The sequence below is a fragment of the Macrobrachium nipponense genome, chromosome 35 (genome assembly GCF_015104395.2).
Source record: "Macrobrachium nipponense isolate FS-2020 chromosome 35, ASM1510439v2, whole genome shotgun sequence".
In the NCBI taxonomy this organism is placed as follows: Eukaryota; Metazoa; Arthropoda; class Malacostraca; order Decapoda; family Palaemonidae; genus Macrobrachium; species Macrobrachium nipponense.
In genome coordinates this window covers 19,596,983-19,624,171 of record NC_061096.1, presented here as the reverse complement: position 1 = coordinate 19,624,171, position 27,189 = coordinate 19,596,983, and the positions used below count along the sequence as shown (strand labels likewise).

Sequence of the window (27,189 nt, the reverse complement as noted above, 5' to 3'; positions counted from 1 at the left end):
GAGGGGCATTCCATTCTCACCTGATCCAAGATTAATCTCACCACATCTGGATTGATTTGTCTCCCTAGTAGCAGAACAACAGGTGTCGCATAATATTTCCTGTGTCTCAGTAACGGAAGAGGAAGAAACTTGAGTGATCTGTTCGATCTTAAAAGAATTATCCCTTCCAGAAATCCATACATTCACATGTTGTAACACAGACTGCATGACTTGAGGATGGTAATCCAAAAACACACCTTAGTATCCTTCTTCAGTCCTAATAAAGCTTCAATTCCCGTAGGAACTATGCTGGATGGGGTTTCAGACCTCGAGAGATTATTGAATTGATGAATCAAGTCAATCACCTTCACATAAGAAGCCAGAAACTCCCGATTCTCCCCTTAATCTGCTTCCAAAACATTCTGTTCAGACGCAGATGAAGGTCGCTCACTACTATCATCTGACAAACGTCCATGATTCACAGCAGTCCTAAACTGCGACCACAGCATCTATAATCTCTGACAGCTGCTGTTGGCTCGATCTTGAATAGCCGCCAGAACACGAATGCCTAAATCATTCAACACTCCTCGATCTAGAGCGAGAACTCTTCTATTTCTCCAGGATGACAGCTCCCGTGAAGTAGAATTTACATTTTGTTTCTATATTATTCTCAACAGCTGTTGGGCTATTATCCGCCCCGGCCATTGGAGAAGTTGACTTTGATCTTCCGGTATCGAGTCAAGCCACCACTAACATTGACGTATCTGGAGGGGTTACCAACTGTATTATTTGACCTTTTAATGGGAGCTTTATTATCCTTCCTTCTTATTTTGAAAGGAGATACTGGTACTTATTCTCCATTCTTTGAAGATTGATGCCTACCCACTGTTGATTCCCACCCCTTAACACCAACAGTGTATACACAAACGGCTTTTCCATCACTTTTGGCATCTTAGTCCTAGCCGTTTTCATCCCAGTGTCCGACAAACCCTTCAGCCGTGCCAACGTCTCTTAAATGACGGACATCATTGTCATTACCTGTACCAGCCACTGCCTTCCCCACTTTGTTCTTGACAGGGATGTGACAGTCCCGACCCTAAGATGAAGAAGAGTTTTAATCTCCTCTTGGCACGTAGATCAGCCACTATGTCCCTAATACTCCAACGCTTGACTGGTGCACGTAATGACATCGAACTAGATGATGAAGACGACGACAACGATTTCCGTCTTCTGTGTTTTTTACTTATCTTCTGCTTCCAAGCTTGTAACTTTTTCATAAACACGTGTGCTACCAAGTCTGAAGCATATTTCCGCCAATCTTACGGCAACGAGGATGTGACGTCATTGATGGCCTTGGTTGGTTTGTGACTTCACCATGCTTGATGGAAGACGGTGTGTGGTTACTGCTGGTATCCCTGCATGGGCCGCAAAATTACTTCCCAAATTCTGAGTTGCTGGAAACATCTGCGCCACTGCTATTCCTGTAGAATTCGTCCCCATAAACTGCAGACCAGGTGGTGAAGGGACACTCATAGTCTGGAGACCCGGAGGGAAGAGCGTGATGTCACATAGGACAACCCCTCCAAGGTTGGTACACCTGATAGGCCTAACACCACCCACATGCCCCCCATCCTCTGCATATCGGAGTCTGAAAAACATGCGACAAAAAATGAGAATGTTCTCTCCCTGCCGAGAAGGAAGGAGCATAATTAGGTATAATACCACACAAAACCCCTCCTGATGTTCTAATAATGAACCACTGAGAAGAAACTGAAGGGGTATGAGAACATCTAATCCAGGAAAAGAAACATATGCATAACCGATACAAAAGAAGCCAAAGACACTTGGTCATCCAAAGATGGCAGCGTCTCCTTTCTTTTGTACCGACCCTTTTCATAACTTTTTCCATTGTCCAGCCCACCAACCAACCACAACAAATTGAACAAGGGTTAGTAATTGTACGCAAGTTTTCTCTGCACCTACTGCACATTGAGCGAGGATCCGTGGACACTGCCGTTAAGAATCTCGACGAAGGAAACCCGCTCACTCCAAGGCCTTTCCTTTGTCTCTTGCAAGGATCCTGAAAAAAGTTCTGTTGAAGAAAGTTCTCCATGACCTCACAATTTACTCAAACCTACCAGATCACACAACAACACCTGGGAGCACCCAAAGAAAAGGTAGAAAAATAATTATATATATATATATATATATATATATATATATATATATATATATATATATATATATACACACACACACACACAAAAATAGGAAGAAAAAAAAAACAAAAAAAAAAAAAAAAAAAAAAAAAAAAAAATGGAATTCCAGCCGATACAGATTATCTTCATGTTAAGACCAAAGGTTTGTTTCGTATATGAACAGCTAAAACTTTTTCCAAGAACATCCTTTTCCTGCACTTAGCAAAGAGAATTTTAACACTTAACTAAGAATTAGTCAGGGAATTTTTACAACACGTAAACATAAAATCCTTTATTCATGAGTAAAAAATAAAATCATAAAAATACTTCCTTAAAACTAATCATTTACTAGTGGTCTCTTCAGTACTATTTCCTGTAGAATCCGCTAGTATGGCCTGCCGCCTGGGGGACCTGCAACAGGGAGGAATTTATGTTTATTTTGCAACAAAACACCACAACCACCAAAGCAATAATAATGATGTTTGTAAATTACAGTACAGAAATTCAACATCTTTCAGAAGGAAACATGTAAAACTTTCATCATATACACAACATAAGGGAATAACAAGAAGGTTACGAATGACTGTCTGAAAAGTGAAAGGGTGACTTAAAATATTTCAAAATACACTTCTTTTATCCTTAATTCATAAAGATCATGTTCACTGAACACTATAATTACAAGTTAAAATACTAGTTTTATAAATTTTTGCTAAAGACATTAATGATAATAAAAAAACTTAGGTGGCCAAATTTTAAGACAATATAAGCTGTAGTGACACTTAATCCCTTATATCAAAATATTGCACAATCTTTAAGGTAGCTTTAAAATTCAACATGGTTAACTAACTGTTGAGATTGGGAGTACCATCTACTTATCATTAATAATGTCTCTACAAAATGTAAGTTTGTAGATATGACAAGATGTATTGTAGTACGTTATGAGGTTTTCCAAATCCCACCACAAAAAGAATTACACAGTGTAGCTTCCTCAAACCATAACTTACCTCTCATCATTGGGCCACTTGGTGGACCCATTGGACCACCACGACCCATTTGTGGTGGCATTCCTCCACCCATCATACCAGGCATACCCCCTCTTCCAGGCATATTGAGCTGAGGTCCTGCACGAGCAGCAGGCTGCATCATTTGTGAGGATGGGCCTCCCACACCTCTAGCAGGCCCTTGCAAATTGGCTCCAGTTCCTCGTCCAGCAGGTCTGCCCATTCCTGGACCTGGTCCAGATCCCAAGTTCACACGTGGTCCTTCCTAAAAAAATATATAAAAACTACACGATCTAAAAAACTAATAAACTTAGGCAAAAGCATGTATAAGTAATTTCCTAGGTGTAAGGTTCAGAATGGATAGATGGACATATAAAAAATTAGAGGTATGGCCGAAGCACATTGAATTGAAGTTATTCTAACAAGTCATTAGATAAATCCAAAGAAAGATTATAAAAGTTGGGTAACCTCACAAACAGGTTATAATTTTTTCCCTTGGCTCTGTTAAGTTTCAAACCATGGTTACTTGAAACCACCACTTCAATAGTCAACACCATCTAAAAATTTACCTAGAAGAGAGTTCCTGCAATTTGCCAAATTTTTTTAACCCTTTACTCTCTCCTGAGGGCAAACACTTTCAACTTGGTAACAACTTGGTAACATGAACCCGATGATCTGGCCAACTAATAACACATTTTTATAAACCAGAAATAGTTAGTTGTCACGACCCTTAAGTTTTACTGGTTAAAAGGACACAACCCCATCTCTTTCTTTGTAAAGTTTTACTGGTTTAAAAGGACACAACCCCCATCTCTCTTTCTTTGTAAAGAAACGATCGAACTTGGGATACCAAATTCCACAACAATAGTGTTGTACAGTTTCAGTTTCTAATGCCTAGAGCATCTGTAACATGGATGAGTAATACAAATGCAAGTCACAATGTTCTCCCTGTATACTACAATCCATTTTTGACAAACTTGATAATCACTAAAGATAAGATTTCCATAGAAATTCAAGACAACTTCCGACATGATTTTGCTATCATCATAAAATTAACCATCAGCTTTTCCCTTCATGAGCAGTCCTGCACAATCTGTCTGATGACTGAAATCGACTGTCTCCATCTTCTCTTTTTCAACAGATTTCAAGGTTCTTCCAACTTGACTGTCATGTTATTTCCTTTATATACTGCTCTTCTATTTCTCATCCAATCTCATCACGTCCAAACTATCTGTATTTTCCAGCTTTTTTATACCACTTCTTACAAAACCTTCTCATTCATAATTGGTCTTCCCACTGTACTCTGTCCTTGATCACTGGTGACACCTATTCAAAATTTAATCCTCCATCAATGTTGGCAGTGGCCTAGTTTCTGCTGCATAGCATAGTACACAGCCATAATGTACCATAATTGTTCATTCTGGTAATGGGAAATTCTTATTTACCAGTACACCAGCCGTCTCATTTTGGAGGTACAGCTTTTTTCTGACTACTCTCTTAACGCCAGTTCCACTGTCCTAAGAGGTAAAAGGAGATACTGTACTAGACCTTTTCTAAGACTAGCCTATCTACCAAAACAAGGTTCTAAACATCCCACTCAACTCCCAATATGTTCCTGTTTGTAGCAGGCATATTTTGTAATACTAAGCCCCTGATGTTATATTCAGCACATAGTAAATACCTTTCCTTTTATGACTATTTTCCTGTGCTTCCTTTCCAGTTAAACTATATTTTGCACTCCCACTTCATTCACCTTCCAACTAAACAGCCATATTCCTCATGACTATACATTTTCGGTTTCCTTTCCAATCACCTAACTGTTTCAATAAAGCATATTTCCATTTCCTTCCTCTTCCTTCCATTCTTGCATGTATTAAATACTTCGACCTCTTCCTCACAATCACCAGTAACACTAAGTCTTCTGCATGAAGCATCATCAAGGGGACCCCTTTTTGCACTTTTTTGTAGCTGGTTCCATTCACTATGAACATGGGTCAGTGTTGTTCCTTGATGGCTAAAATACAAATGGAAACTAAACCAAAAAACAGGCCTCTTTGACGTGTACGTAATAACACTAATTTCATGGTGGGTTTGAGGGTTTGCTCATAAACTGATGTCCATACAGCAAAATGGAGTTAATCTTAAGGTCTGGATAAATGCAGCTAACCAGTAGCTAAATGTCAACTTGGCAAGAGAAGCAATAAAAAGAAAGCTGCATGACTTCGACTAATAAAACCTGCAAACCTCAGAATTATTCATAATTCAGTAGTCACAGATGGAAGTTTACATACTTTCAGATTATGAATGAAGTGTACTATCTTAATTAATTTAACAAAACCACATCACAATTCTATACTAATCCTTAGTCAGACTATATACAAATCTTTAATCAGACAAGATAAAAATCAGGAAAAGGCAACGTTTAAAGGATTTTGCAGCACTAAGAAAGACGAGACCCAAGGAAATACTATGAAAATTAAAAGGAAAAAAGCAAGGCAGTTGATGACAAAGAATCTTAAATGCGGTCTACACCATCATATATGATAATATTCTAGGAATCTTTCTAAAACCCAATTTTCAGAGGTTAATTTTCAGTATCACTAGTGTCTGCACATCCAGTAGAGTAATGAAGTATTTTCAAAAGGCATCTGTGTCCACAAATTACTGCACAGGTATTCTCCCTCCTACTTTCGAGGAGGTTAGCTTAGGCTAGGTTTAAAAAAAAAAAAAAATTGTTGGCAAAATCATCTCTCTAATATAGACTAGCCTACACTACACAGTATACTCTATACATATATGATATAGTAATTATTAATATCATCTAATTCTCTAGGTTTAATGCAGATTGACTTATGCAGTACAAAAAGAAATTGAATAACACGAAACAAGAATCAGACGCATACTGTAAGGGTATCCCACTAAAATTCGGTGATTCAGTCTCACGTTGTCATATCTGAACAGTGTCAGGCTGTTGATGGCTATGTATAATTAGAAAATAGGTACAAATGTATACTATAATGAATATGTATCTTTTCCAGGAATCTTTTAAAAAGTTATGCTTTACTTGTGTATCCAATACTGTATGCATTCTCACAGCATTCAATGTTCAGGTTTTGAAATCAGCTGATGGTGAATAAGAGTTTATTTCACTAACTAAATTCTTTTATCCATAGAAAGTAAGGGTATAACAAAAATATACCAGTCCTATTCTACATCACATCATCTATAATATAACTATGGTAATTGTTTACTATCGTGCGATGGTTGAAATACAAGCAAAACTGATGATGTTATCAGATTCGGTTGTACTCAGCAAGCAAGCAAGCAAACAACAACAACAGTTTCTCGTTTGGTTGCTTATGGCTGTACACATTTACGCAATGAGTATAACATTAGCAATACTTTTCTCATTCTCTTTTACTTTTTCTTTTCTTTTTAACTTAACTAGAAGATTTGATAAAGAGATGGCAGTAAAGAAGGTAATCTATTGTAATTTGGTCTCTCACTGCCAAACTGTGCGCTGTTGCTTGCAACCGTTATGAGCGAAATTTAAAAATTATTTTCAAAACGTTGTCATATTGGTATTATCGGATTATCGTAAGACAAATTATCGTAACTTAAACACTACCTGTACTAACATGGTGGCACACCATCCAATATCATGTCTATCATAACCTTAATGTAATATTTTTAGAATACACAGTGTTTCATGTCGATAAACATTGTCATTCTTGTGGAAGTTTGCTCAGTATGCATAATGTCTCTGAGGAGTATCACAGTCATCAGTAAAGATTTCTTTATTATCACACGAACTGTCACCTACTAAATCATCTTAGGAAGTTCTGTGTATGTGATTTAAAAAGAAAATATACAAGTTAAAGCATAATCAAAATTTCTGTTTGGTCTCTACCAAAATGCTTAATTAAAAACTAAATCAATTGCTTTTAACTGCTTTTTGTACCTAACCCTATTCTGTAAAGGCTAGTTTCAAGAAGAAACTGGTGATAACCTGCCTTCCCAAATTAGTTGTCACTTGTTTGCAAGTTACTCACAATAAGAACTTTCATTGGATGATTTACAATACTTTTCATGATGATGCTCTTTCCAGCATACGGGTGTATACAAAGATTTAACACAATCATTGTGTGGAAGTAATGCCACTGGAAATGCTCACAACTTACAATTTAATAAGTTATTATTCTTTCTTTCATTTACTTATTCTGGAATTAGCAGTGATGCAATGGAAATGACTAACAAATGCAAAATTAATAATTTTTTCAATAATTGCAGCATCTGGGGAGATGAAAGCATAAGAATGAGAGTAGGATTCAAGAGATGAAAACATTTTCCCAATTAGAACATAAAGGTTGTCTAACTCGTAAAGGCCAAAAAATTACCAAGAACAACAACAACAAAGACTGAAGATGAGTAGTACTCTAATTTATAAGGATCCATGTTTCATGAGGTCATAACTGACTGAGATGGGTTCCAAAATTATCAAATTAGTAAAGGGTTTTTAGCTAATCTTTAGTAATCTTAACTTTCATGGCAAGCACCCTTCAACAGAGATAAAATGCCAATGCTGGCCAAGTGCCCGGGTTTCAGTAATAGTGATGTGAGGATTCTACTAGCAGGTTGTCGTGTACACCCCTATGCTGAAAACTAGAAGCCTCATTTGTAACAACTCTGAGTCCTAGTGGCATAGCTTTAAGACTTAGTTTCATCAATTCCAGTTGGTTTCTTTCAAAGCACTCAGGACAAATGCTTATGGTTACCAATAAAAACTCAAAAAATAATGCTATTAGAAGCTTCAAAATAAAAGTAATATTCTCTCTTTTCAAATGGGAAAGTTACTCCCTAACACTACCACTACACTTCACTACAGCTGAGCATTTATCAGTGAATTAACAGCACTGTGCTTCTAAAATTCTTGGCCTACTGCTGTCCTACCAGTGTGCATGATAGTGCTTAAATTTAGTTAGAACTGGTGTTTTAAATTAATTTGTTACATTTTTAATTATTTTTTATAACCATTGAAGTTCAGAGGCTTTGGTTTTAATGTGCAGAAAGGTATGCTCAAATACACCAACATAATATGCCTGTTGATAACCTACTGAATATATACTATACATTAAAGACCTAGGGGCAGTCAACCTAAGCCACATTTATGCACTATTAGACCCACCCACCATACTTAAAATTCAAAGCTCTCGAACTAGTACTAATAGTCTCTACCAAATGCCTTCCTAAAGTTGTACGCTAAACTAGTACTTTTCCCTATGCATACATAGTGCTGAAAAAAGTAATTTTGTCGAAAAATTATTTTTTCCCATATACAAACCTAGGTTGTCTAACAAAAAGGGATATCCACGGGAACGCGCCGCCGCTACCGCATACAAAGAGTTCAAACTTGAATCGCTGTTTTACCTGGGTCGTGGGGTAACTGCGCGGGGTGAGCCCGGGCCAGCTTGGGTAGGTCATTGTGATACCATTCTTTGAGCCGTTAGAATACTTAGTCTAAACAGACCCACTCTTCAAAAGGGGGGCCATAAAAACACTCAATGATGGGGTGGATGAGGAGGGCCATTAATCCCGTTAGACAACCTAGGTTTGTATATAGGAAAAAATAATTTTTCGAGGATGGGAAGGTGAGTGACCTGAATGCACCCTTTTGAAGAGCCGCCAATAACTTCACACGACCTGATGTTAACCCAGACCCCCTACTCCTCATGACACTTTACACGGTAAGGATTCAATAGGGGAGAACCAAGGGGCTCCGGCTGTTGTCCTAACCTATGGTACTAATACTCACTCAGAGCTGTTCCTGAAGGATTCTTAGCCATCATTCTACTCTCCAGGTAAGTCAGTAGTGGCCAAGTCGTGTCATGGACAGTACAGTCATACGTATGGATACTACCAGGAAACTCACTAATACCCCTTACATTCGCCAGACTTAGGCGGGAATTGCTGGGAGTGTGGCGTGTATTTCCATTGAGGTACGGGAATGCTGGGAGTGTGTGTGCGTGTTTATTTCCAATGAGGTAGCAGTGCGGGTGACCAATGCCTAGAGGATCTCTTGGGCTGCGACAATGGGGCCCAGAGAGAACACCTCTAGAGATTTGAACGTAACTTCTCGTAGGTAGAAGGAGGTGAAGGTGGTTGACTCTTCCAGGTGCCTGCTCTCATACCTGACCCACTGAGAGGTTCTTCCTGAAGAGCATAGAGGAACCTATGCCCCTAACTTCGTGAGCCCTCACCTTTGGCATTTGTACTTCCTTGTTTTCGTAGGCCCTTCTTATAACTTGTCTGATCCAGAAGGAGATGGTATTCTTAGCCACCTCTTTCGGATGCTTGCCCGTGCCACGAACAGCCGTTTGATAGCGGTCTGAACTGTTCTCGTCCTCTTGAGGTAGGCTTTCATGGCTCTGACCGGGCATAGAATCAGTTCCTCTTTGTCAAAGCCGGTAAAATCCCCCAGGAAGGAATGGTAAAGAGGAAAACATCTCCTCTGGCTTGTATGGGTCTTGAGTCTTGGCTACAAAGCCAGGGACAAACGAGAACCCCATCTCCCTCCAACGCCTGGTGTGTGACACTTCGTAGGACAGCGCGTGTAGTTCGCTGACCCTCTTCGAAGATGCCAGGGCTAAGAGGAAAAGGGTCTTCAAGGTGAGGTTCTTCAAGGAAGCTGATGTAAGGGCTCATAGGGAGGACCTCTCAAGGTTTCCAGGACTAAGGACACATCCCAGTGGGGAGTCCGTAGCTCTCTCGGGGGACAGGTCTTCCTAAAGTGCTTGAAGAGCAACAAAATTTCTGGAGATGCAGCGAGGCCCATGCCTTTCAACGCGAATACTTGATTTAAAGCCGCTCTATGACCCTCCACTGCCGATATGGATGGTCTTTTATCCTTCCTGAGGTGGTGGAAAAAACTCACTAGTTGAGGGATGGTGGCCTCGTCTGGCAATGCCTTTATCTTGACACCAATCTTGAAACAGTCGCCACTTTCCCTGGTACAATCTGCCTGAGGATGGTTTCACAGGATTGGCCATGGCCTCAGCTAACTGCCTGGAAAAACCTCTACCACGGAGGATTTTGATGACAGTCTGAACCCGTGTAAGCGGAGGGCCGACGGATTTGGGTGTAGGCATCCGTTGGTTGGGTTGGGCGAGGAGATCTAATCTGTCTGGTAGGCTTACCGGGTCCTCTAACTGGAGATCCAGCACTTCTGGGAACCAGGGGGCTTCCGGCCACCAAGGAGCTACTAAGGTTACTCGTAGGTTCTGTGAGTAGCGAATCTTCTGAAGGATCTTCTGGAGGAGGGGGAACGGCGGGAAGGCGTAAGCGTCCAGGTTCTTCCAATCTTGTAGGAGGGCATCCTCTCCCGCTGCCTGCGGGTCTGGGAGTGGGGAGAAGAACACTGGCAGTTTTCTGTTCCATGCGGTGGCAAAGAGGTCTATCGACGGAGAGCCCCACCTCTTTATCAGGCCATCTGCTACTTCTTGATGGAGGGACCATTCTGTGTTGATTATCTGTCCCTCCTGCTCAGATGGTCCGCCCAAACATTTTTCTTGCCTGGAATATATCTTGCCTTGAGGGTGATGTCCATTTCCTCTGCTAACTCCTGGATTTGTACTGCCAGGCGACAGAGATCCAGTGAGACTGTGCCCCCCTGTTTGTTTAGATATGCCACCACCGTGGAGTTGTCTGACATTAGGCCCACCGTTTTCCCTTGGAGTTGAGACAGGAAGTGCTGAAGGGAGAGGAAGACTGCCTTCAATTCCAAGACATTGATGTGAGCTGCTTTCTCTTCTTCCGACCACAGGCCGCTCACTTCTTCCTCCGTCAGGTGCGCCCCCCCCCCACCCTTCTTTTGATTGATGCATCCGTGAAGAGAAGAATCTCCGAGGTTCTTGGACTGAGAGAGATGCCCCCTTGGAGGTGGGAAGGAACCATCCACCACTCCAGGGACTTCCTTACTTCTTGGGAGAGAAGAATTTTGCTGTTGGGGTCCCCTTCCTGAGGAGACCATTGTTTCTTGAACAGCCACTGAAGCGGCCTCATACGCCTTCTGCTGTGAGGCACTAGTCTCTCTATTGAGGCCATGTGTCCTAAGATGGACTGGCAGAGTTTGGCCGTGGGAGGGCCTGGGCCCCCGAAGCTCTCCGCACTTGAGATACTAGGCCGGAGACCCTGTTCTCCGACGGGGGAAGGCCTTCATGAGGGATGGGGACGAATCTAGTGTCATTCCGAGGTACACCATCCTTTGTCTGGGAGTGAAATCCGACTTGTCGACATTCACCACCACTCCCAGTTCCAGAACGAATGACAAAACTAGCTGAAGGTGATCCGCACACTGCGCAGCCGTCTTGGCTAAGATGAGCCAATCGTCCAGGTAGCGGAGGAGACGGATGCCTCTTGCATGTGCCCAAACTGACACTATCTTGAAGACCCTGGTGAACACCTGTGGGGCTGTGGCGAGGCCGAAGCACAGGCAGGTGAACTGCAGTCTTTCCCTTGCTGACAATCCTGAGGAATTTTCTGGAGGAGGGGTGAACAGGGACTTGGAAGTAGGCATCTTGAAGGTCTATTGAGGCCATGAAGTCTCCCTCCCTGACACAAGCTCAGACGGAGTCTGCCGTTTCCATCCGAAACTTTGTCAGAGAAAGGAACTTGTTGAGGGGTGAAAGGTCTATGACTGGCCTCCAACCCCCTGTTGCCTTTTCTACCAGGAAGAGTCTGGAGTAGAACCTGGAACCTGGATCCTGAACCTCTTCCAACGCCCCATTCTGAAGTAGCCTGGATATTTCCTCCTCCAGGGCCCGTCCGCTTTGGTCCGAGTCCGGTCGATAGGAAGTTTTTGACAGTTTTTTTAAGACCTTTTTTTGGATGGGGGTAGGGGATAGAGTGGGTGTAGACTGGAAGGAAGACGGTAGCCTGACTTGATAACTGCAGGGTTCCAGTCTTCCGCTCCTGCTTGCTGCCACACTTGCCAATTGGCAGCCAAGCAACCCCCTACCTTCCACTGACGGGCAGGATCTGGCCTAGAATTTCTTGCGGGGACCTCCCTCTCTTCTGTTGCCTTTCTGCTTCCGCTCCTTTGATGGAAAGGGACGAGTCTTCTCCCTATGGAACTTGTCCTTCGACACAGAGTAAGGTTTCTTCTCCTCTCGCCTACGCACAGGGAAAAAGCCGGCCTCTCTGCGCTTCTCTTACCTGTTGGCTAATTTGTGGTGCTGGCCGTGGTCTATGGCCCGGGGGGGTTGCGGAATTGGAGAGAGCCCTAGATTGGAGAGATCGCTCCTTCTTCTCTGCCTTGCGAACTTCTTCCGCAGAAATAAGTTCTTTCTGGAACAGCGGGTTTTTCCATAAGTCCGGGAGGAGGTCTCTCACCACTGATTTGGCCTCCTTGAAGGCATTTCTCTCTCCTTTTCACCTCCATATTAGCCCACAGGACCGCTAAATTGTCTGCTTGGTGCGATGAGAGAGTCTTGATCCCACACTGCATGAACGAAGACAAGTTCTGCTGCTGCTGAGGCTGGAGCTCGGGTAAGAACTGCGGAAGTGCTGCCAGTAGACGTTCCATCCACGAATTCGTAGCGAGGGCCAGAGCTAGAGCGCGAATGAGTCCTTCGGTTTCTGAGGGAGAGAGCAAGAGGTGCTTTTTTCTGTAGGGCGTCCAGACTGACATCTAAGAGATCTGCAAGGTCCCTGGAATATGCAGACTCGCTTAGTTTGTCACCTGTTGGCCTATAATACCTGCTGGCCCCGAGCAGGGATAGGAAGCCACCTCTGTTTCTACCGATACCCTAGTTGGTGAAGTCGTGGCTTCTCGGACGCTCTAGCCATGGGGGGCTGCGAATTCTTCAGGTTGAGCACCTTATGCACCTCTGACTGAAACTCCTGGTTTAGTTCCTCAGTTTCCGTTAGGCCATTGGCGCTTCTAATCAACGACAGAATCTGGTTGAATGATAAGGGCTCGGGCTCCGCAGGTGAGTTAGTCTGACTGCCGTCCGAATCGGGCTCCCCCTCGGAGCATGAATCGGGCTCGGAATCAGAGTCAGAACTGTCACCCAACAAATCTGGAAACAGTTCCTCTGACTTCTTTTCCAAAAGGAACTTCTTCCTGGCTTCTTCCATCTTTCGGGCAGACTCCTCTAGACTGGTGTTTTTCTTCTCCATTTGCTGGGAACCTCCTTTTTGGAGCTTAAGTAGTCCTCCACCGCCTGTTTGACCAGGTCCGCAATGTCCAGTGCGGGAGTGAGGACCTGGATCCCCCACTGTACCTAGGCTCTAACTGATGGAGGTGGTGCGGAGGTACTAGGCTCAGGCCTAGGCCTAGCTTTCTCGGGCATCACGTTGGCACTGGTCTCTCAGCCGCGACCTAGCCTTGCGGCATCGAAAGGTCTCCATTGATGCTCCTCCTACGAGCGTTGTGGCTGGCTGGCTTCTTGCGTCGGGTTGCCGCAACTTCTAGAGGGGAGGGGGCCTCCGGCTCCTGCGAGTTGGGTCCCGTTCCGGGGCTCCTTAGCACTGTCCTCAGGATGGGAGGGTGAGGCATCAGGTCCGTCACCGGATCCCTCCTGGGTGGGGCTGGACTGATTGTGCCACCGAGAGGAACAGGGGGTTACCTTGGCACCAGGCTGTGTCTCGGTACTGCTACGGTCATACCTAGATAGTTCGGCCTTTAGGCTAGGCGGGAACAAGCTCTCGGTTGAAGACCCCTTCTTGTTACGCTTCGACGAGGCAGGAACATGGATCCCAGCCCCTAAGGTAGCTTCTTTCCTCTTACCTGCTTTCCTAGCCCCCGACGACGAAGGTTCTTTAGCCTAAGTTTCTTGGGAAGGACACTAGGCTCACTAACTGGGTCCCCCGTTAATAAGGAGGAAGGATTACTAGGCCTAGTGTCTCCAATTGGGCACTATCCTCCTCACACACGGCCTTAGGCCCCACAGTAGTCGGCCTAGGCCTAGGCTTATCGGCATCAACATTAGCGTCACTGAAAACACTCTTATGCGCCTCATAATAGAGCCTCCACTGATCATTATTCCACTGCGCACAGGTTGAACACGATGCATCAGGGGAACATTCAAAACCCCTACATGCAATACACACAGATGAGGATCCGAGGTTGGCGAAGGCAAAGATGTACCGCAACGCATGCCATCGGAAACACACACACAAATCCTCCCCGAAAAAAACCCCCCCACCATAGATCCGCCTTCCATACTTACAGGGAAGTTAGGATGCTAGGTAATACTAAAGGATAAATAAAAGGATAGGAAAAGGGCACTGGGGAAGCACTCAAGCACAGGATGTCAAAGATATATCACGATAAAGAAAGACTACAGTCGGCGGTCATGCGTTGTTTATCTCAAGTCGGGTCAAGGCGGAAGGAGTAGGTGTTGACACGACGGCTACGCGAAACAAAAGAATGGTATCACAATGACCTACCCAAGCTGGCCCACCCGGGCTCACCCCGCGCAGTTAACCCCAGACCCAGGTACAGCGATTCAAGTTTGAACCTTTGTATGGCGGTAGCGGCGGCGCGGCCGTTCCCACGGATATCCCTTTTGTTAGACAACCGACGGTTTGTACTTAGTCGGAACAAATCAAACCTGACTAATACTAGTTACTACCTCAGGAAATTCAACATTAAGGGATCTAGTATAGCAATGGCAAATGACACTTACATCAGATGGTGGGGGTCCTTCCAGAGTCATGGTGACAATTGTCTCACCGCGAAGTAAGAGTAATCCCATGGTCCTCTTTTCTTGTTTCTCCTCTTTGTTTTTCTTGCCTCTGATGCATCTGAACTCTTCACAGTCAGCCAAAATCACATTCATGTGCTACCGCGAAAAAGATGGTATCACAATGACCTACCCAAGCTGGCCGGGCTCACCCCGCGCAGTTACCCCAGACCCAGGTACAGCGATTCAAGTTTGAACTCTTTGTATGCGGTTAGCGGCGGCGCGTTCCCGCGGATATCCTTTTGTTAGACAACCGACGGTTTTGTACTTAGTCGGAACAAATCAAAACCTGACTAATACTAGTTACTACCTCAGGAAATTCAACATTAAGGATCTAGTATAGCAATGGCAAATGACACTTACATCAGATGGTGGGGGTCCTTCCAGAGTCTGGTGACAATTGTCTCACCGCGAAGTAAGAGTAATCCCATGGTCCTCTTTTCTTGTTTCTCCTCTTTGTTTTTCTTGCCTCTGATGCATCTGAACTCTTCACAGTCAGCCAAATCACATTCATGTGCTTATCAAAAGCTGAAAAAAATTATAACATTAATTTCAAGTTTTCATATTTGGATGCAATACACTTTAGTGTTAATACTTATAATCCACAAAAATGTTAGATGCACTTTATTGAATGCTGTACTAAGGAATAAATATTCAAGAGACAAGATTGATAACTGAAATAATTAAAATTTTTTTCTATACATGCATATATATATTTTTTAAAATGGATATACCTCAAGTAAAAGCTGGTTAGGATACAAATGCTTGCTAAGAAAAAAAAAAAAAAAAAAGTTGGGTAATGTTGGAAGATGAGTGATGAGTGGGGTACTAACTAAACCTATCAACCCCACTCTTACTTCAGCAAATCCCGACAAATGTAGGGGTGGTTACAGGTGGGATTAAAATAAAAGGAGTTCCAGTTTGTGTATCTGGGGAAAATACAAAATGATCGTCAAAGTATAATTTTTCCCTAAAAGGATACAAAACTTAGGCTTTGTTTCGCAAAACAAGACTGAAACTGCTCCTGAAGAATCTGAGCAAGGTAGTGAATCCCTGCCACATCTCATACAGTCTGACCATTATCAGGGATAGGTTCAGGAGAATCCTGCCAATACAGTTAAGAATATAATGGAATATAAAATTTAGGCCAAAGGCCAAATGCTGGGACCTGAGATCATTCAGTGCCAAAAAAACCAACCAAGAGAAAAAAAAGGTTTTAAGAAGTCTAGCAGACAAAAACCTCACAGTTGCACTACAGAACAACTGTTAGGAGAGGATGGAAAGTAAGGTGGGAGAGCGAATAGGAATGGAGATACAGTAAAAGGAATGAAAGGGGGTTACAAGTCAATTGACGGAAGTAAAGCTTGGTAGGGGGCAATATCATCATTACCCAGACCACGGATAAATGTTCATGTTCTACAAATTCCTTCCACTGTTAAAGGAAGGTGAAGAGAAAACACATAAAACCTACACCCTCCAACAGGTGTTCAGTTCTGCAGTTACCTACATTTGCCAGAACAACACAAACAGGGACTGGACTGTTGACAGTTTAAATGGGTGTGAAGGAAGTAAAGATACCCAGCATTTGATGCTTCTCTTCACAAACCCCTTACCTGCATTTGCCAAATCAGCAACAAAAAGGGCACAAAGGATCAGGAGTGACCTGCTACCAGCTGCAACTCTTCACCATACTAGTCAATCGTACACCTTATGGCCAAATGCTGGGAAACCTACAAAACTGCATGAGCAACCAACATAGGGCCAAGGAATATCTAACAGGGGCCTTTAGCTGTCCTTGTAGAACAAGGAAGCAACCTTGTTAAGTTGGATTCCTGACGCGATAACTAAACGGTAGTTCAACATGAAAAGGGTTAGATACATCTTTTAACCACATGCTAAAACAAGTGGAATCAAGTATTCTCCTACCTTGTATTTTAAAAAGGCCTGGAGAGTATGGATAAAAAACACAATGTCAGGAGAGGTGTATATCCAGCTCATCTCACACACTGATGACTAACATGGTGGTACAAGATCTAGCAGAAAGTTCAGTAATTCTATACACCTATTACCAAAAAGAGCAGGGCAGATCTTTCTTTATGAAAAGACAGGTGAAACCTAGTCATACCTCACAGGAGGGACTAAGGGCAACAAAGGGAAAGCTGAACTAAAGAAACAATGACAGATCTAAGACATTGGGGGTCAAGCAGATGTATTAAAATGAATAACTACATAACTCTTGCAGAATCAAAAGATTAGGATGAGATGTCTCCTGAAAAAACCATCATGAAGGCTATAACAAAGTCATGTGAACTACCACTGGTTCCTCTAAAAGTAAGGCAATCAAGAGACCATTCCAGGTCCCTTACAGAGGATAGAACCTAAGTTTCCCAAGGAGATTACTGTTACCTGTGGAAGAACAAGATTATTATTCCCTAAGCCCTACGATAGAAGAAAAAAGAATCGGTGAAATAGCGTATCAACTGCATTAGTTTCCTTCCCACAAGGAACAGGAAATGAAGAGCCGAGGCCCAAAGGGAGACCAGATCATGCACATACAGACTAAACATACTGAATAAGATGAATTGACAAGAGCGACACGAAACTTTGTAGGTTACAATTGCTTCATGAAAGGAAAAGTGAAAGCCTGATAAAAGTGGCACCAGTGAAGGAAGACCCTCCTCCAACCTCATACTCATAACTCTGTCATCTTTGGTGCTCTATCAAAGTCATTGCTTGGAAGGTAGGATAAAAGATCAGGAGCAAATCACAAACCCTTAGGGTGTGGAGTTAACCTCAACTCCTTGCGACAGCCTTCACTGTGGCTCAGCAGCTTAAGCAAAGAGGTAACCCAAAAATTAACCTTACTCTTTTGATTTGTTGTTTAAGCTACTTCATGGGTACTCTAAGGCAGCAGTCACCAACCAGTGTTTCAAGGACCACCAGTGATCCATGAAAAAATGTTGATGGTCCACAGAAAAATTGGGATATTATTTAAATTTATATGTAGTCTTAATCCTTTTCAGGCAACCCTGATATATACTATTTGTGTTAAGAATAAAGCAGTCTGAAAATAATAATAATTATTATTTAAAAAAAAAAGGGAAATATACGGTAGTTTATGGTAGATGGAGGTGAAGAGAGGTAGGAAGTATGGTAGAAACAGATGCTGGCAAAGCTATTTGAAAAATAAGCTATTTGAAATAAGACCAAAAACACTAGAAGCTTCGTCAAAACAAAAATGAGGAGCACGGGAAAATCTGAACGTTGACACCTCAAGTGGGTGGTTACTGTAGATTAGAACCACCAATAAGATTCACATAGGGGGTGGCACCAGAAATTAGAAAAGCCACTCAAGAAGAAGTAGGGTGAATCCTAGTAGAAATTAAGGAGGAGCTCAAATAGAGAGCATAGGTTCAGACTTCACTTGAAATCTCAGGAAAGATCAGTTAAGAACGAATCACTACCCGGAAAGGTTGTTTCGGTGAAATTCTCTGTACCCTGTGAATTTTGTGTAGTGTACCGACAGTGAATTGTGTGTTTTATGATAAGTAAGATAAACTAAGTGGTGTTTAACTTGCCCAGAGTCCATCCAAGTACCCAAACTATTACTCCTGAGAGAATGGATGAAAGGAAATTAATTAATATGATTTCAGAATCTACAGAAGTCCAGTGTAAGTAATCTACTATATAACCATATGTTCCTAAGAAAAGAAAAAACTCAACCACAAGCAATATAAACGAAGGTTATCCCATATAACAATAAATAACCTTGACAAATACAACCACGGCTACCGAAGAAAAGACTGACTAATAAGAATAAGAGAAGAGAAAAGAGAAAGAACATGAATAAAAAGAACATTCGCAACATTTGTACAGAAGACAGAAAGCCCAGTGCTACCAACTTAACATTTTAGGATGACTTAGCATTAAAATTTTGGATCCAGCATTTAGCAACTAACAGAATTATTAATTACAGTAAATTAAACATTCTAACTATGAATTTATCCTAATGTAGTATACATAAAATGCATATCAAAACAACGTTGTATCTGTTTCATCATTGCATCGAACAAGTATTGTATTCTTACTCATCATGTATGTTTCATCACCGCATCAAACAAGTATTGAATTCTTATTGCTTTAAAGTATTGTATTCTTACTCAACATGTATGTATTCATCACCAGCATCAAACAAGTATTGAATTCTTATTGCTTTAAAGTACAAAATACATTTCAAACTTTTGGGTCTGAGTCTTTAAGAATGACAGTCACCATCCCTGTTTTAGCAAGACCTAGACAGCAGTGAACAAGTATCACACTAAAATGTGTTATACTTAAAACTTCAAAATTTTTAATTTTTAATTTGTAACAATTACACCAGAACTTTAGTTTTAATTAATAGGTTCATATCATATTAATAAAACAAAAGTTCTTTTGTTACTATTATTATATAAAATGCATTTACCTTATTTGATTTTTCTTATTAGTGGTTTGCCAAATTTAAAATGATAAATTTAGTGGTCCATGAAGTTCAAAAGGTTGGCAACCACTGCTCTAAGGGGTTGCATGCTCTACAAAAGGATTTTTTCGAAGAACAAAGATGTAAATTATCTAGAATTTTCAATACTTTCTAATAATATTACAATCCATCTTTTTTTACTTGCTCCTAAATTGTTCATTAGATATTAAAAAAGAAAAGGTTTTTCAATGAATGTATAAAATCTGAGACACATGGCCAAGTGCTGGGTCAAGTAAGCCATTTGAGCACCATCAGGCTACCTAAAATATGAAGTGTAAAAAAAAAAAAAAAAAAAAAAACACACACACACACACACACTAATGAAAAACTCAAATTACCTGCATACCATTATGCAGATTACTAACTCATGGGTACAATTAAAAACTAAAGATAATTTTACACCATGCCATATCCCAATAGTCATGTGTCAAAGAAAAAAGACTGAAGGGATGGCATAACTCCAATGCAGAAATGCAAGCTTTCCTGTTAAGTGCAACAGGATTTGGCTCAAAATTTTGAATCATCCTCTAGAAAAGTCTGTCTTGTACAAGAACAGGAAATTCAGGCAGGAAACAATATCATCACCAAGGAATGAATGATAATGCTATATTTCTTGGATTTCTCCTAGGTAATGACAAGGCAGAGCGAACCATCTTCAGATCTTGTTCCTTAGGTAAATGCTTCATCACATAGCTTCCAGCACCTGTCTGACAAGCACAAACAAGGTTTGGGGTAAATATAATTATGAAGGGTGCAAAAGGGAATGAGGGAAGACCTGACATCTAATGCATCTCTTCCCAACATAACCTTTAAGCAGCACACAAATTTGTCCTGTCAATAATGGAAAAGCTATGACTTCAGACTACTGAAAGACCAAAGAAAAAGAGCCAGGGACCTATGGGTGTCCTATCTAGTGTTGAAGGAAACTCTGATAGGTGGTCTATACCTGCCTCACCTATGGTTAGGCGGTCTCAAAACTAATTTCAAGGCCAAAATGTTCACCAAGACGACTGAATGAGTTTGTTTGTTTGTTGTTTGCATGTTGCTTTTACATTGCATGGAACAAGTGGTTATTCAGCAACGGGACCAACAGCTTTACGTGACTTCCGAACCACGCTAAGAGAGTGAACTTCTATCACCAGAAATACACATCTCTCACTCCTCAATGGAATGGCCGAGAATCGAACCGCGACCACCGAGGTGGGGCACAAACACCATACCAACCACGCCACTGAGGCGCTGGCTGATGACAAACAGACTTGTCAGGGAAAATGATCATGTGCATGCAAGCAAACCAATCCAACAATGGACAGCAGCTAGCATGAGCCACACCTGCAAAAATTCTTCCTAGCTTCCTGTGGATGGTTTACTTATAGGCCTTCCTATCTGCGCAATTACTAGACATTACATGGGGCCTGAGACAATGAAGAGGAATGGGTGCAGCTCATCTTCAACTTTATGTAACCAAAGGAGCAACATAAATGTGCAGAAGCAATGAAGACATTAACCACAGTAGTCTCCAATGAGTACTGCTACTAAAGGTGAAGTATCCCCTGAGATCTGAGATATCAAATTCAACCTTTGGCAAATATGAAAGTTAATGAGGGACAAATATTTTGTTAATCTGAGGCAAGTCTACAGTGCCCAATGCAACAGTCCAAAAGAGATGCTACTTGCTGCATGGTACCAGACTGAGCACAGCCTGAGTTGTTGGCTGAGGGTTAATCGTTATAGTATAATCATCCTCTTTCCAGAGGCCCATTCTAGAAGCATCCAGGATACCCAATACAGTGGGGCCCCCGTATTCGCGTTCTCACACATTTGCAGACTTCTCTCAGGAAAGTTTCCCCGCATTATTCACGGAAAATTCGTGCATTCGCAGTATTTTTCTATGAGAAATAAATACCACAAATTCTGGGGGTTTTTTTTTTATAAATTTCATCATAAAATGCACTATTTGTGATAAAACTATTAAAAAAACAAAAAAAAACCAAGTATGAACATTTTAGGTGGCTTTTCTCGAATTTTACCTAACAAAATAGGCAGTTTTTAGCATTTTTATATGGGTTCCAAACATTCGTCGGGTTCTTAACTTTTCACGGGGGTGTCTGGTACGCATACCCCGTGAATATGGGGGGACCACTGTATACAAACCAAGAGTACTACCTCAGTCTGAGCCCAGGAGATCAGCCAGGGACTACACCACTGGGTTAACAAACCGTTTGCAAATTAGAGGTATGGTACCAAGTCAAGCTTCATGTGTGCAACCAAAGACACTGCTCTAAAAGTCAAAATTCCCCTACTCTTTACCTGATCTCTTTATACTCCAACTGAGCACTGGCTAGAAATGGAGAAGGTTGGAAGGAAAGTTCTATATAAGACCAAGACGGACAATCAGATACCCTGCATGCTCCTGGACAGTCCCAAAAAATTGGACAAGGGAGGGAACCAAACTGAACCACTCTGAGTAAAGGGCAGTCAAAATACTGGCAACTAACCTATGCTTTCCTCAGACCCTCAATACAAAGAAATAAAAACTGGATAATGGACAATCCCAAGAAGATCCCCATCATGTCCTCTTTTTTAGCAGTCCAGAAGTGAAAGGAAAAAGCAGGAAGATGCATACTAAATTATCTGCTGGAAAGTGTTGAACAATCCACAAATGAAAAAGGAAATATGACTGCTTCACTAGTTTCTCAAAAATATAAATCAAAGATAGACTGAATATTCTGTAGCCTTTCTACCATGTTACAATAGTTATAAAGGAGAGAAACCTACACCCCTGAAAATCGTTAAATGAAAACAAGTTACTGAAGTGGGGGAAAACCCATTTGCTGATCATATATCTACTAGTTGAACTGAACAGAAACACCACAACACACAAGAAAAAAGTTTTGTAAATATTCAACATATAATTTTGTAAATATTCAACATGTAAGTATCCATGAAAAACTGAAAAAACCACCACTAGAAAAAACAGCATTTACCCCAACGCTTCATAACCAAGTAGAGTTTACATAACCAGAGTACTTAATTCGTGTACAATCTCAAGCTAAGGAATTGATTAATGACTTGAGGCCTCTTCAAATGTTCACGAAAATAAACCAAAAATTTGTAAACATGAAGCAATTACTCTTAACAAATCAAGGTCAGAGGATGATATGTAGAGGTAAAGAAACAGGTAAATTATCTCTAGTATAAAACTAAAGTAGTTCAACGCATGTGTACATGCCATTTCATACCTTTGAAGTTGCCAATGAATGTCCTGCTGTCTTGCATGGTGACTTTCATTCTATACCCAATATGATTGAGCATTTTGTTATTCTTGGAGAACGTCTGAAAAAAATAAATTATAATTTAAAAAACAAATTGCCAAAACTCAACATACTTTACCTTACATCAACCACACAACAGACAAAATATCATACAAAAAGAGAAGTATAAGGTACAACTCACTCACACTTTAGTTATAAACTTCACATATACTTTTTTTTTTTTTTCCTCCGGTTTGCTTCAACATGCATCACTGTTGATACTGATTATCTACTACTACTAAAAGTACATTTTTTTTTTTTTAAGTTTCAGTTTAACATATGCATATGAAAACAAGCAAAAATCTTACATGATAATGTACAAGCTTCCAATCAAGTGTAACAGCTTTCTTACCCTCAAACCAGTCATACATGCTTCAAGATATTATGAATGAACCTTTCCTTATTGTAATGAAGACTAAAGAAAGAACAAAGCTCTAATTTGCTTTCAGTGACTGCTTTGGCACGTTTTAGAATATTGGTTACAATTATCTTAATTTGGGTTCTTCCACAATGACAATGATTGACAGGATTATGGCCAAAATCTAAAAAAAAATTGAATCTGAAATATGAGATTGAATTAAAAACACAAATTCAAACAGAATCCTAAGTTTTGATGCAAACACTCATCTTGCTGGCAATCTCCATTCACACAAATCTATGCACAACTGTTACCTTGGCACTAAAATCAACTGTAACATTATTTACCAAGTACAGAACTTTCACATTTTTCTAGACTAGCTGAAGAGCAATATTGTCATGAAAATTTTTTTGAATTACATCAAAATATACTTGCATAAAGAATTTTACAAAACTTAAAACTCAGTTTGAAAAAGCTTTTAAAAAAAATTTCCTTATTAAATATGTTTTCAAAAATACATTATAATTAATATTATTAATCTGTGACAAGGCGATTACAACCATGTATAACAATTAGGCGATAAGTTAAAAAAAGGAGCAAGAAAATATTGGTTCCATTACTGAAGTTGCTAATGTATAGTATTGCTGTCGTCTTTGAGTGGCAACCCCCTAGCACCTCTTGGGTTAACCTAACCTGGGATGCTGTGCCCTGACCTGGCTGGGGAGTAGGAGACACTGGCAATCTTAATCCCCTTACTTTGTATTCTACACTATAACACTGTGTATATATTTCACTTGCTTTCTCAGCTTGGAAAGAGGGTACAGGTAAGCCTAGCCTAGCTGGTAGCTAGTTCAAATTCTAGGCAGGCCCCATGCTCCTTAGGGTAGCCTATGTACTTCAAATGTAGTGTCTTAGTAGAAGTTGAGATGTAGCAATGCTCCTTTTTCTGATGGTTCCAAGGCAGCTTTGACAATTAGCCTAAATTGGTCATCATCAACCATCCTGTGGACTCAGGTCAACCAATGAACCTGACTTCAAAGAATGGTTGACGATGACCAACTTAGGCTAATTGCCAAAGGAGCCTTAAACCACCATCTGAAATACGAGCATTGCCACATCTCTGCTTCTAACACATAGGGACTGTACATTAGGCACTGCACATTTCAAGTACATAGGTAGGCCTAGGCTACCACCAAACATGGACCTCCCCTGGAGTTTAAATTAGCTGCAGGTATGCTAGGCTTACGTATGCCCACTTTCCAAGCTGAAACAGCAAGTATAATACACGCACACGTAATCCAATAGAATGCAGAGTAAGGCGATCAAGGGGCCCAAAGACCCCTACTCCCCAGCCAGGTCACAGCATCCCTGGTAAGTTACATTAAGGTTTAGTTTGATTAGGTCATATTCCCACAAAAATGCCCAAGTAATGTCTATTAGGCAAACAGGAGCTGGGACCCCTTACTCAGCATATGTTCCCCACCGGCAGCTTTCAGAATGATAGGACCAGGCTCTAGTCCATTATTTCCTATGTTTAGTGTTACTTGGGGGGTTCCAGGAGTTGATTTGAATATAGAATTTAGGCCAAAGGCCAACCACTGGGACCTATGAGGTCATTCAGCACCGAAATGGAAATCTGACAGTAAAAGGTTTGCAAGGTGTAACAGGAGGAAAACCTCGCAGTTGCACTATGAATAAAGTGTTAGGAGAGGGTGAAAAATAAGATGAAGAAAAGAGAAAAGGGAGGTACAGTATAAAGAACAAAAGTGGTGCAGCTAGGGCCCAAAGGCACACTGCAAAGAATCTTAAGTAATTGCCTACAGTGCACCGCTTAAGGTCCACTGACTGCACTACACCAGTAAACTTTACTTTAGTTACGCAGCCTGACTCCTGCCAGGGACAGGTCGCCCTCATAAGAAAATGGACATAACCTTTCCTATAATGCTTGGTCTTGACCTAAACCAGTTCTTACCTACATAATCTAACTTAGGGTGACATACCCTGACCTGTCTATTATCCCTTTTTTGCAACCAAATTACCCCGAAAAATTAGATATTTCTAAAGTAGATACAATCCAATGTTTCTAACCTTGTCGTACATCTGGCTGCCGAAAACCATAGAGGAGCAGACTAGATAAGTGGATTATATATTTTTTTTGTGCTTTTTTTTCTAACACTTTTCATTGATTCAAGTCTATATTAGTATTTTGATTTTTTTAAATATCTGTAAGCCAGAAATAAATGTAACCTTTAATGTTTGCATGCTAAGAATGGCAAAATCATCGTTGCCACATTAGTGGAGCTTCACACATACGCCGATGCATTATTATAAACTGTTTGCATGAATTCTAGTTGACATAGTAATGCAATAATGATAAAATTGCTTTAATATTTATATATATATATACTTACAATGCATAGGCTGATTTCACCAATTTCATGTTTTGTGTAAGAAGTCTTATACCCAGTTTGGAGGGTGAAAACATACCAATTGGCAACAGAGAGAGAGAGAGAGAGAGGAGAGAGAGAGAGAGAGAGAGATAGAGAGAGAGAGAGGAAAGAGAAGGAAGGAAGGACGGGGGGGGGTAGGTGGAGCCTTTTACGCATGTTCGTATCCATTTCTGGATAATGGAGTTTTTGTCTCTTGGTACAAGGACAAGTGTCATTATTCTTTAAGATTAGTCATTCACGATACCCTTATAAATTACGGCACTGGGTGGAATGCACTATAGCAAAAATATGTTTTCTGACACAGTGTTAGTTACAGAATATTGCCAAAAACGTGCTTGCACTGTCTCTGAAACCCATAGTAGATATGCTGCTTAATTGACTATCAAGTTTTTTGTAATCAAGTATTTTTTACAAGCTAGCTATTTTATAAATTTGTATTTTTCTCACTCAAAACATATGCCCCTCAATGCCAACTATCCTCTTTTAACGACTTTCTGATCATTGCAAATTCGGCCAAATTAATTTCTTATGGTGCAAAAACAGACAGAGGCCAGGGACCAAAAGTGATTGCGTCACACTACGGCGGCAATCCGGCAGTAAAACATCTTCATATATCCAAAAAGTAAACTGTTCTGCAAGAAAGTCTAGTATAGCAATTATTTACAATAGGTATGAAAGTCAAGATGTCGTGACGTCATAAACTACTTAAAAGAACGTTCTAATTCCGAAAAATAATTACTTAAATTTGGAGTCAGAATCGAGTTACTTTTTCAATAACTATATTTTCAAATTAATCATTATAAACATGTAAAATATTGATATTTTACTATTTATTTAAAAAATTATCTAGTGCACGCTTCGTCGTCGTCTTCTATCAAAACAGTTGTTTACTTAAAAACGTCCAGGTAAGGGACTGTGTTCCGATTGTTGTGATGAAAGTGCCCCAGCGTCTGTGGGTACAAGTGGTGTGCGGCGTCAATATTCTAAAATATTGAAGCGTAAGTAAAAATTTCAAAAGCGGTTTTGGTGAGATTTTCACTGCCGTAGGCACCCTTTTCACTACCCTCTGTTAAATCTTAAAATTTGGCCTTAATTTCTACGAACTGGATATTGGTACGGCAGCCGTACCCCGATCTCGGTAGATATTGGTACGGCAGTGAACTGCACATGCGCGAACCCTTGTTTACCGCCTCACGCATATCCAAAGACTATATACTGAAGTATATACACAGTCTTTGGGCATATAAGTGACAGCAAGAAAAATGGTGACGGAACAGCACGAACCGCGGAATAATACATTAAGTTTTCGCCGAAAAAACAAATATTTTCAGGCTTTAACGAGCTGAAGAAAGCCATAGACATTTATGAGGACACAAACTTTAAAAAATTGGGTAATTCATGGTATATACGTAGGTCACGAACGATCGAATCGGCCCTGAAAAGAATTCCGAAGAGGAGATTCAAAGAGGATTATATATAGCCTAAATGTATACACTACCATCGTACCTTTGGTGACTTTCTCGGCCCTTTATTCTGCCCGACATCGGCAGTTGCAAGGGCCGTTATACATTTACAATATTCTTTTAATTCGCTTCATTGGGTATATTGCAGCTTTCGGAGAAGACG

General features: G+C 40.9%; 1 protein-coding gene across 1 annotated transcript; it reads right to left on the bottom strand.

Moving 5' to 3' along the window:
• Positions 1-2,523: 2,523 nt before the first annotated feature.
• LOC135208206 (small nuclear ribonucleoprotein-associated protein B-like) lies at positions 2,524-15,019 on the bottom strand. Its single transcript, XM_064240330.1, has 3 exons — positions 14,866-15,019; positions 3,182-3,443; positions 2,524-2,588 (listed from the first exon to the last, which is right to left on the bottom strand). Exons 1-3 carry the CDS (start codon positions 15,016-15,018, stop codon positions 2,563-2,565), a joined length of 441 nt encoding a protein of 146 aa, XP_064096400.1. The 5' UTR covers position 15,019; the 3' UTR covers positions 2,524-2,562.
• Between the last annotated feature and the right edge of the window lie 12,170 nt (positions 15,020-27,189).

Coding starts and splice junctions, on each gene's coding strand:
- LOC135208206 (XM_064240330.1), bottom strand. CDS start 15,018: ATGAATGTGATTTTGGCTGACTGTGAAGAGTTCAGATGCATCAGAGGC. Junction 3,444..14,865: donor AAGGACCCCCACCATCTGAT/GTAAGTGTCATT, acceptor ATATTTTTTTAG/GAAGGACCACGTGTGAACTT. Junction 2,589..3,181: donor AAGTGGCCCAATGATGAGAG/GTAAGTTATGGT, acceptor TCCCTGTTGCAG/GTCCCCCAGGCGGCAGGCCA.